Source organism: Danio rerio, chromosome 10 (genome assembly GCF_052040795.2).
Source record: "Danio rerio strain M-AB ecotype USA chromosome 10, GRCz13ab, whole genome shotgun sequence".
NCBI classification, from domain to species: domain Eukaryota; kingdom Metazoa; phylum Chordata; class Actinopteri; order Cypriniformes; family Danionidae; genus Danio; species Danio rerio.
Window position 1 is genome coordinate 41,418,221 of NC_141030.1, and position 12,112 is coordinate 41,430,332.

The 12,112-nt window shown below is 38.5% G+C and overlaps 1 protein-coding gene across 14 annotated transcripts in view; it reads left to right on the top strand.

Annotated features, from left to right (window-relative positions):
* msi2a (musashi RNA-binding protein 2a) overlaps positions 1-12,112 on the top strand; it is a 285,008-nt gene that overhangs the window by 188,648 nt on the left and 84,248 nt on the right. For 4 of the 14 annotated variants that reach the window (XM_087268677.1, XM_087268679.1, XM_087268678.1 and 1 more), the window contains one exon: positions 4,942-5,013. In XM_087268677.1, the coding sequence (XP_087124803.1) occupies positions 4,942-5,013 (72 nt within the window). 14 annotated transcript variants of the gene reach the window in all.

A 12,112-nucleotide genomic window follows, 5' to 3' on the forward strand; every position in this document is an offset into this window, starting at 1 on the left:
TATCTCTCTCTCTCTCTCTCTCTCTCTCTCTCTCTCTCTCTCTCAGCACTTCCTCACAATTCCCCATCTCTCCCACTAATTACAGATTCAGAATTAATTAGCAGAAATGTCCCTCTTGAGTGCTAATTGTTGAACCTGAGAGGCAGCGTACAGCCCTGGACTTGTTCAGTGTTTTCACCTGGCTGTAATTTAGCTCAGAGTGCAGTGTGTGTTTGTGTTTGTGTGTGAGGATTTCAGAACAGGATCTTTGCAGGTTTATTTGTTTGTTTCCTTTATTAGACTCAGAGGAATCCAGCTTTATTTGTCAAATTGTCTGAGTATTTTGATCTCAGTGGCCCAACGGCCTTAAAATAAAGAGTGTGAAGATATATTAAACTGCAGATTTCTGCAGCGACCAGAGATTAGTATGACACACAGCATCTTTTTTACTACATGTTTTAATAACTATATTACAAATCTGACCTCTAAAAAATGTTGCTCTGAGCACATGATCTGTGATTGCCTGACTTGGTATAGTGTAGATGTGATGAATGTGGAGGGACACTTTCTATTTTCATATCACCATGCAGCCCAAGGTTACTTACTGAAGCTAAGGAGGGTTGAGCCTGGTCACTACCTGGAGACCACATGGGAAAACTAGATTGCTGTTGAAAGTGGTGTTAGTAAGACTAGTAGGCGGGACTCAACCCGTGGTCTGTGCGACTCCTAATGCCCCAGTGTATTGAAGGGGACACCATGCTGTCAGTGAGCGCTGTCTTTCAGATGAGACGTTAAACCGAGGTCCTGACTCTCTGAGGTCAAAAACCCCATGGCACTTCTCATAGGGGTGTAACCCTGGTGTCCTGACCAAACTCCCTCCATCAGCCCTTACCCATCATGGCCTCTCAATCATCCCCATCCACTGAATTGGCTGTCGTGTGTGGTGAGCGCACTGGCGCTGTTGTCCTGTGGCTGCCGTCGCTTCATCCAAGTGGATGCTGCACACTGGTGGTGGAGTGGGGAGAACCCCCTCATGATTGTGAAGTGATTTGGATGTATAGCCATACCAGATAAATGCACTATATGAATACACACATTACATTACACTTCAGGAGGGGGAGACTTTGTCCAAAAATGACCTTTACCTCTCCCACATGTTGATATAAGGCTTTATGAGTTTCTTGTTGAACATAAAAGAAGATCTTTTTAAAAATGCTGGTTGAAGGTATCCATTGATTATGGATGGGTACAGAAACTCGGAACTTTATCGGTATGGATAAATTAAAGAGAGGTATCGATAAGCTCTGATGTTAACAGTTCTGCTATCGGTAGTCAATAATAAATTGCTAGTGCATAATTTAACTGAACTACCTTTTCTAATTTGCTAAATTTTATATTCATCCGCACTGTTGGGAATCTCATGTGAGAAATGTTTTTCTTGGTTCCAATAGTATAACGGCGAGCTATTGAGGTATAAAAGCCTTTACAGTTTTCGGCGGTGCATGGCACTCAGCGGTGGCTTGCACAGCGGACCCAGGCGAAACTAAATCACACAGAGCTTGCTTACACATACTAGGGCTGCACAATATATCATTTCAGCATCAATATTGCAATGTGCGAGTGTGCAATAGTCACATTGCAGAATCTGCAGTGTCAAGTTATGATTACAATTAACTAGACATTACAGTTCACAACATAGTGGCATCATTTTTTCCATAGGTGCATTAAATTTTAACTTTGGAGTGGATGTTAATTATTTGCGTTTGATTTTTAGGCCTGTGATTTAGCATTTGAAGCTAATTTAATGCATTTGGGCACAATAAATGAAACGTTTGTACCCTAAAGATTAATTGTACTTTTCTATAAATATTTACTCAATGAAATACATTATACAGTGATTATTTTATTTCTGTTGCTGAATACGGTTTGAATCCTCAGAAAATCATAAGTCATTGTTTATTTAATTTGTATACTTGCTCTGTTGTATACATATTTAACTTTGCTTGTCATTTTTGTATGTATTTTAATCACCCCTACAAAAATCAGCCCAATTAATCTAAAATTGTGCATTCTTTACAAAGAGACATTTAAGTCATCTGTTAAAATTGTATTCATATCGCAAACATCACAGTAAAAAAAATATTGTGAGTTTTTTTTCAATATCGTGCAGCCCTAACACACACAACACAAGACTAAGCTTGTAAGTTCAGCTTGTAAGCTTGTGCTTCTAGAGTGAAGATGGTGAAGAGAGCCAAACAGTCAAGAGTATAGTTATTTTCCGAGTGGACACTCACAATGCCATTGCAACAAGTTGTTGTTGTTTTTTTATAGCGGAAACTCAAGCAATCTGGCTAAGCATTTTTCAAAAATGCATTAACTGCAGACAAATGCAAAGTTTTCGACTGCCTAGCTACTAACCACTGAGCCACCATGTTGCCATCTTAAACATTAGAAATACTTCACTGTATGTACACATACTGTAGATAAATAATAATAAACTATGTTTAATAAATATTTCCACAGTTACCTCATTAATGTGAATGTGTTAATGATAAACATAAACATTAGCCACAGCTGATCGTTTTACTGCGTTTTGCAACTGAAAGAGGATTTTTTTAACTGCAGAGAGCACAATAAGAAATGCTCCAACTGTGCTCCTTCAACAGAAACAAATTGTATTTATTTGTTTTACACTTTCATTTTATTTTACTTTTTAAAAAGTAATAATAAAACTAAGAGTTGTTAATTCATAAAAAAACTACAAAAAGTACAGATAAGAGTACAGTTTAAATACTCGATTAAATCTATTAAATTATTGATAGAGTTAAAGCTTTAACGAGACCCATCCCTGCCATTGACTTCCATAGTAGAAAATCAAATAAATGCCAGTAACTCACATTCAATAAAATAAGTGTGTTCAAAAGAAGTAAACTCATTCTTCAAGTCTCGTGGAGGTATTCTGGGTGAAACACTTTTGTTTTGTTTATTTCATGTTTAAAATTGTGGTTCCTACCTTGTTCCTCCCTGAAATTAGTGAGTTTGAACTAATGTTACAGTAGCGTCCCACACATTTCTGTTGTAAACACCAGGAAATAAACTCCACACACTGGAAAATAGAAACCCCACTGCCTACTAGCATTTCAAAAGTGTTATTGCAGAGCAACACAGCAGAAGTATAAATGCTCACAACAGCACTGGCTACGTGCAGGGGATGCGCCATGGGGTACACTGAACACTCGAAGAAATTGGGCTTTAGTGCGATTCATTGTGTGCACGCTGGCATCTGAACCAAGACTCTGATGCAGTTTGACTGAAATAGCATGTAAAGGAATCAAAAACAGGATATGATGTCATAAGATGCAATCCTAAAAAGCATGCTTTAAGCCCACCTGTTGCTTTTCTTTTTAGCCAAAATGTTGTTTATTACAGTTCAACACAGCTGTCCTAAAAAACATAACTAAATTAAAAGAGAGAGAAAACACTCACTGCTGTTAATGCTTTTTTCCTGATTGTTAGTTGTGTTGAAGCTGCATTTATTCTAATTAAAAAGGTACTGGAAGGCCACATGTCATTGCTTTAGTTTCTTAATATTCACACATGGATGTTTAATTAAACACAGTACTGCTTGTTTATTTTTCAGGGATGTGATTCTTCCATATAAATGCCTATTTCCATATTTTCCGAGCTCAATGGGGTGACTTCTGTAATTTGTGTAAATCTGAAGGTTTTGTTTATTTATTATTATTTTATATTATATTTTTAAGTGTGGTGGTGTCTCTATCAAAGCAGACGACCTGCTTTATTCTGGACATCTTTTAAGGATGTAATTGTAGACCTACCTAGGCTACTGTGTATATAACATACTGATACTGTGTAGTCCTTTAATGTGACGAAGCCGCTGACAATATGCAAGCTTATGAAATTGATTTAAATGTATGTGCGGCTGTGTACAGTTTTTCCATGCTCACATTTGCATTTCACAACCGTGTGCCCTCTCTATGTACGTTACAAATACAGCTGCAGGACACACATTTGTTATTCTCTGCATTCATCTGTCCTTATGTCTTCATTAATACAGTGCTACAGATTTAAAACCTGAAAGTGTCATAAGTTTAGATGATACTACAATTGTATTAAAATATATATTGTAATTAATTAAAAATATTAAAAATAGGGACGAAGCTGAAGGAAAGTGAAAGTAATCTCTTATTAGCGATAAATGATTATATACACACACACACACACACACACACACACACACACACACACACACACACACACACACACACACACACACACACACACACACAAAGAGTACAAAACAATGTTTTCTTTTTTAAATACCTCCCAAATGATGTTTAACAGGGCAAATAAATTTTCACAGTATGTCTGATAATATTTTTCTTCTGCAATAAGTGTTATTTGTTTTATTTCAACTAGAATAAAAGCAGTTTACATTTTTAAAACACCATTTAAGGACAAAATAATTAGCCCCTTTAAGCTAAATTTTCTACAGAACAAACCATCATTATACAATGACTTGCATAATTACCCTAACATACCTAGTTAAGCCTTTAAATGTCACTTTAAGCTGTGTAGAATTGTCTTGAAAAATATCTAGTCAAATATTATTTAAGTTTTATTTTTTTATTTAATTGTAATTTTTTTTTTTTTATCTTGAAGGACCTGATTTTTACTCTGGGAAACGCAAGCCTGTTGAATCTCCAGTGGTGCTATGGAATAGACCAGTGTGAGGTTCATTTAACATTCTGAAAACGTACCCCTATATACATTTCTAGAGATCGTGAAATATGTAGCCAGAAGTACAAGTCTTTAAAACTAATGCTCTGGGGCAATTTGACTCCATTAGTTTTCACACTTCCAGCTGACCACTTACCTCCCTGTGGACAGCTTTTCTGCTGTTACCAGTTTGACCAGTTAACTCGCCATGTATGTCTGCAGACTTGAGACGCAGAGAGGAGTTGACCATGACAACAGGATTCAAGTCCAACGAAGAAGTGTTACAGAAAGCTGGTAAGACAAAAAACAGCCAAAAAATAAAATAAACAAGTAAATAAAAGAGTGAGAATGTGGTAAAATCTAAATAATGTGGTAAAAATCAAATCAAATGATTTTTAAAATGGTTGGTTGGGTTTAGGAAAGTGGGTGAGCAGGTCAATCGGTGCTTTTAAAAACACTATTGGTTGGGTGTAAGGAAGGTGGAGGGTGTGTCAGTCGATCAGTCAGTCAGTCAGTCAACAGCGGCCTCTCGTTGGTTTACGAGAAAAGAGCAGGCATGAATGGCACTTGCAAGAGAAATTTAAGATCTCAAAAAATGTACACAGCCGCCTCTAGTGGATTCGCGAAAACAAAAACTGCTACAAAAAAAAGTACCTCTTGGGATGTATTTGACGCTTTCCAGAAATGTACACAGGGCTACGTTTTCAGAATAAGCCTGGGTTGGATTTATTTATTTATTCCTGTCTCCTCTTCCACTAAAGAAAGAGTGTGATGCCTGACAGAGCTGGCATTTAAAGCCCACACGCACACACACATACACACCGGCGCTGAAGACACTCGAGTGATCTCACATTTCCATCTCTCACCGCTGATCTCTGGCTGTCAGTAAATGTGCTTCACAAGAGACTGCTGGAAACATCTCACGCGTCATAGAGCTCTCCTGATCATTACGAGGAACATCTTATTGTTTGGCCCTCATGTTGCTTTTTACCCATGAATTGCGTCCTGTGTGTATACTGTAGGTGTGTGTGCTGTCTAATCTGGCTGTATGAGAAGAGGCAGATCGGTTTAAATGAATGAAATAAACAACAGACTTAATGTAAGAGAGACAGCAGAGCTAATTCCTCCTGGCCGCATACCAGACGCTCTGCTGGAGCACCTCCCGATTCCAGTGCTCCACATTTTGATTAATCCTGCGAATTATACCAATTACACTCCGCCGGGGATCCGAAAAGCTCAGTGAGCTGCGAATTCAAACAACCAGTGGCGTCCCTTCGGTTCCGATCAGCTCTGGTCATCCCAAAGCGAATGCATTTTGGTTTTTCCTACTGCAATTCGCTTCATTTTCCTGCTCGCTATTGTTTAAGATGAGTCAGAGCCATGTAAACGAACGACTTTTAAATACTATCACATCCTTTTTATCTGTGTCAGAGGTTCATCTCGGCGTCTCCCGCGAACAAACACGAGTGCCAGCGCCGATATTCTTCATTACAGATGAACTGATCCATTGTGTGCCTTTTAAAAGCGTCGCCGCACACACACGCAGAGTGTAGTCTGAGTGCCCACCAAAAGCCTAATTAAGTTTAATTAATGCTACTTTATGTTGAGCTCGCATGCGATTCACTTTAAATGTTCAGCGTGGTCTGATTCATCTGGAGGGCTGCTCCCGCTCTGTGCTTTTCAAAAGCACCATTGAAATTCTAATGCAATTACAGAAAGACTGAATGCACAAATGGAGAAATCTGCTCTCCCTCTTTTTCTCCTCTCTTCTCCTATTGCCTCATTCTGTCTCTCCTTTTCTCATTTTCTTCACTGATTTTTTTCCATCTCGTCTCATCTCTTCTTTTTTCATCAACTTTTCTTCTTGTTGTTTATGTGCCCTCTTATTTAATCCTCTTATTTTTGTTTCTTCCCGTTTTTTTCTGTTTGTATTTTTTTTCTGTATTTTTATTTAGTCTTTATCTGTTTTCATGTTCTGCTTTTATTTTGTCCTGTTCCCTGTTGTTCTTCCTGTTTCAGTCTCTCCTGCCTTTTTCTGATTTTCTTATTCATTATCAGTCTCCTCTCTCAGGGCGTACTCACATTATGCTATCCGAACCGTGCCCTGCCCGTTTCCCGGATCATTTGAGAAGTGTGAGTGCTCTGAATCGGACTCAGGCACAGTTCACTTGGCCAGCCCTGGCCCGGTTGGAAGAGGTGTGCCAGAGCGCGGTTCACTAGGGCTTTGGCGCGGTGCGCTTGCGTGCAAGTGCAAAACACGGCAGAGCCCGAAACTTAAAGTGAGACATGGCTTCTAAGGGACTGTTTCATATGGATCAATTGATCATTCTTACTGTTCAGTGAACGCAAACTGTCGTAGTTTATTCAAGACGCAAACCTCTCACTGCATGACAGCTGCACCTTTAGCAAACCTCCTAATTCCTGCAGCATGAGGACTTTGATTGTTTATGAGCGTCGAAAGTGGCTGATCTGTTCGGCGACACATTTGACTGCATGTCACTGCATATTAAACGACGGAAACCATATAACTAACGAAATCTCCACTGTGCTGAGCGAGAGCACTTACTGAACAATGCATCATCAATGAAGTAAGCATGCTCAGGCCCGAATGTACTGCGAGTCTGGGCCGTCGAGATAGACGGAAGGTGGGACAAGCGTGCTTTGGCCCGGTTCAAGGCAACTGTACATAGTGTGAGTACAGCCTCTATCTCTCATTACCCCTTTCATTGTTTTGTACTCTTTGTCAGACCAATTGTAATATATGATTTGGAAGCAAACCTTAAATATAAAGCATTGCAATAGTCAACGAGAGCATGCGCAAAAGTAGTAGTACCCCTCAACGAAATGACAGGATGAAGGTAATATTCCAGATAAAGAGATATACGAAATAAGTAACGATACTAATATTAGCTTCACAGGACAAGGTTTGATCAAATATGCAAACACACAAACTTTAACTGTAATGATACTGAGCAAATCTTTGACTTTGCTTTTGTGTTTTAGAGCCAGTGAGAAGAACATCATGTTTATTTATTTATCAGGAGTTGCCACAGCGGAATGAATTGTCAACTAGTCTGGCATAAGCAGATGCCCTTCCAGCTGCAACCAAGTACTGGGAAAGGTTTTTTTTTTTTTTCTTTTTTTTTTTTTAAGGAAAATTTAGGAAACTCTATTAAAAAACAAGTTTTTAGTTCTATGAAGCACTCTGCCAAGTTGGATGAGGGAACATTAGCCCCTTTCACACACTGATACCAGTAAATATCTGGAAAATTACCAGAACGACTTTACCGGTAAATTCAAAAAAGTGCTGTTCACACAGGCGAGGACGTTACGGGATTTCATTAACCAGAAATGTGCTCAAAATGGCTGGGCTTGTATTTGTAAACATTTGACTACATTACAAACTCTGTGGATGGATCAGTGTTGTGAACAACTTCGATGAAATATAAACACTTTCGCAAGTCGAGATGTACATGAAATGTGTGTGTGTGTGCTGGTGCTCACGGGCTGTTTCACGGACACACGCAAAGCTTGAAGGTAAACAAACAACGGCTTATCATAAGCATCTTACCGATAATTGTTTACACAGTTGGCATTAAGATGAACATATAAACGTTATCTGACTAACATCTAGCAGCTAAATATGTCTGGTAAAATATTAAAAAGTCTTTTATTCTCATAAACCGCACAGACGTGAATGCGTCTGATTGGCTATAGCAGGCGTCTCACGTCAGCACGTTCTAAACGTGCACACGCTCTTTCCAGCAATCTTCTGCATTCACACAGCGCAGCATTCCGGCAAATTACCGGTAATGCTGCAACTTCTCTTTCCGGAAAATAGCCAGAACGAATTTACCGGTATTTTCAAAAAGGGCCTGTTCACACATACACACCTTTCTGAAAAATAGCCGGTAATTTTCCGGAAAGGTCTGTATGTGTGAAAGGGGCTATTGAAAAAGGTTTAGATGACGGAAAGTTAGCTTTCCTTAACAGTGAAAATGAAAGAAATTTTCTAAAAATGGTGTCAATAGGTAAATAAGAATCTCAAGAGGTCCTAAAACTGATCCCTATGGGGCCCCAGAAACTACTTTATACTTTGATTTAAAATCTGGTTTAAGTTAGACAAATCAAGTATGGTCTATCAAATAGCAACAAAAGCTTTCATCTCTTCATCTCAGTTTTGATTCCCCTTCTCCCATTTTCTCCTCCCTTCTTTTTTCAACCTTCTCATTTTATCTCGTCTTCTGTCACTCTCATCCTCTTTTTTTCTCTGATTGTCTTCTCTCTTTCTCTTCTCTTATTCTTTGCTCTTGTTCTCCCTTCATTCTTTCATCTCATTTCCTCCTGTAAGTCTCTTATTTTCTCCTCTCATTCTCATTCTCTTCCCCTTTTCTGCTCATCTCTTCTCCACAGTTTCGAAAATATCTTAAATCATCCCCAAATAGTCTGTGTCGCTAATCCAGAGTCAATCCACTTTCTGTTCATCATCTCAATTCTATTCAAGCATTAATTTATGCCATATTGTGCTCTATTTAAATCACTCTCTCATCTCAGATGAATAAACATGTTGGATATCTGTATCTGCCAGCGACCTTCACAAAAGCTGTGCATTCAAAAGAGACCGCGGCCCAATAGAAGCTCATCAGAACATTTGGCGAGGATGTGCATTTGGCGAGGAGCCCGACCGCTCCACGGTCCTTTAATGATGCCCATCTCTGTCTTTGTGCTGTGGAGGATCCCCGATGTCAGATGGGGAATCGGTGGGGTCTGGGACATGTGCGGCAGGGGGTTTTGCTCTCAACTGAGAGTCAATCTTGTGCAATTGGTGTTGGAAATCAAATGCACATCATGCAGCAAAGGAAATGGCATTTTCATAAACTCATGTTTGCTGTAAGCTTCTTATAAAGCCACTCGCATATTTACAAAAGATTACTTTCCATCTGGTTTACAAGCTTTTACCGTCATATTCGACATTTATTAAACCATTAGTAAATCTAGACTTTAACAAAGCTGTGTTGAGGTATGTTTGCTGCTTATTCTCGAACGCTTGTTTTTTTTTCCATCACGCTCATGCTCTCGGGAAGGGGATTCGCTCAAATGAGAGGTACAGTAGGACCGTGTGTGTCTGGAAGTAGGGCACTGGAATGGATGGCCTGTGCTGTTAGCTGACCTACATTGAGACACAGACAAAATAGTTTCCCAGCATTCAGCGAGGCTCCTCACCTGCGAAACATAAACACATATGCATTTTTTTTTAAACATGTATGGCCCTGACGGATGCTTTCTAACCAATCTAATTCAAAACTATTGATGGATTGATAGATAGATAGATAGATAGATAGATAGATAGATAGATAGATAGATAGATAGATAGATGGATGGATGGATGGATGGATGGATGGATGGATGGATGGATGGATGGATGGATGGATGGATGGATTGATAGATGGATGGATGGATTGATAGATGGATGGATGGATTGATAGATGGATGGATGGATTGATAAACAGATGGATGGATTGATAGATGGATGGACGGATGGAATGGTTGGATGGATGGATAGATGGATGGATAGAGGGATGGATGGATTGATAGATGGATTGATAGATGGATAGATGGATGGACGGATGGAATGGTTGGATGGATGGATAGATGGATGGATGGATGGATAGAGGGATGGATGGATAGATGGATAGATCTCATAGTTCTTTCCTCCTGTTATTTTCTTGTTTTTTTTTTTTCTTTCTTTAGTGTTGCAATAATTTCCCTGTTTTTGAAAGTGGGCTTAGATTTTTTTAATTAGTCACTAACTAAATCATCATACTATCACATCAAAAAGATTGCAAGAATTAGATGCTTTGTTTCCAGTAAGGACTTACAGAAACTTGTTCATGGTTTTATCACCAGTAGGGCTGGATATCGTTAAGGTTTAAACAGTATTACTATTTTTATCAATACCATTTATCGGTTCAGTGCTTTAGCGGTTCTCTTAACCGTGCTTTTTGTAGTGTTTTTTTATTTTTTTTTAATAAAAAAAAACTTTTTATAAACAAAAACAAAAAAACTAATTGGACAGAATTAAATATATTATTAATACGTTTTTATAGTAAAATAAAGCAAAACCAATAATTATAAAACAAATAAATACTTATTTTCCTGCAAATGTACAAACGGTTTGAAGGAAAATTACCTTTTTTAATCTGGAGATAAATCAACATGGTTTAATTTTCTGGCAGAAGTCGGGATCTTTCTCGGTTTATTGTGCTCCTTGCAGTTGAAAAATACCCTCTTTTAGTTTCATCTGTGTTTTAGGAGTTAACAACGTAAAAATATATATTTTTTTCTTAATAAGAATAGTTTATTATTAGGCGAATCATAGACTGTATTTATAATAAATATAGCTGTTGTAAAAGCACTTTTAATGTTAAAGATGTACTTAGGCTACTGCAGAATAAATATGCCCAAATGTGTGTGTTTATTTAACTATTAATATTATTTTAATTGTGGATGATGTACATTTAGCTAGTCAGTTGAAAATCTTTCCTTTGGCTTTCTGCAGTTAATGCACTGTTGAAAGATGCTTTTACTTAGCCAGATTACTCGAGTTTCTGCTTATACAAGAAAACAAATTGTTGCGTTTGTTGTAACGGGCATTGTCACTGTCCACTTGGGGAAATGCAACCAGTTTGGTTCTCTCCACCACTCTGCAAGCTTACGAGTCTGTGTTGCGAGCTATGTGAACCGAGAACTGTGAAGGCTTCTGTACTTGACGTGTTCGCCGTTGTACTATTGGGCGGAAACACGAGCATTCCTCATGTGAAATTGCCAACTGTGCAGACGAATATCGCGAATTAGAAAAGGTTGGTCAGTTAAATTATGTTACTGTAAGTAATGTTTATTCAGGAATAATTCTCCAGTACCGATTGCAGAACCGTTAACGTCAGAGCTTATTGATACTTCAGTCTTTTGTAATGTAGCACCGATACTGATAAAGTACTGAGTTTCGGTACCCATCGCTAATCACCAGTAGGGTGGATTCCAAAAAAGACAGTCAGGCAGTTGCAGCTCATCCAGAATGCTGCTGCCAGGATTATGACAAGAACCAAAAAAATAAATAAAAAATTTGCTTATCAAACCTGTCCTCGGGGCTGCACTGGGTCCCAGTTAAGTATAATTACTTGTCTATAAATTCCTAAATGGCTTAGGACTTCAATACATTACAGATACGCTCACTGAATACAAACCTAACAGATCACTCAGCTCATTAGGATCAAGTAAATTAGAAATTCCAAGAGTTCCAAGAGTCAAAGCAGGATGAATCCGCCTTCAGCTACTGCACCCCCCGCTACTGAAATCAATTTCCAGAAATGATCAGATGTGCTCCAGCATTAGG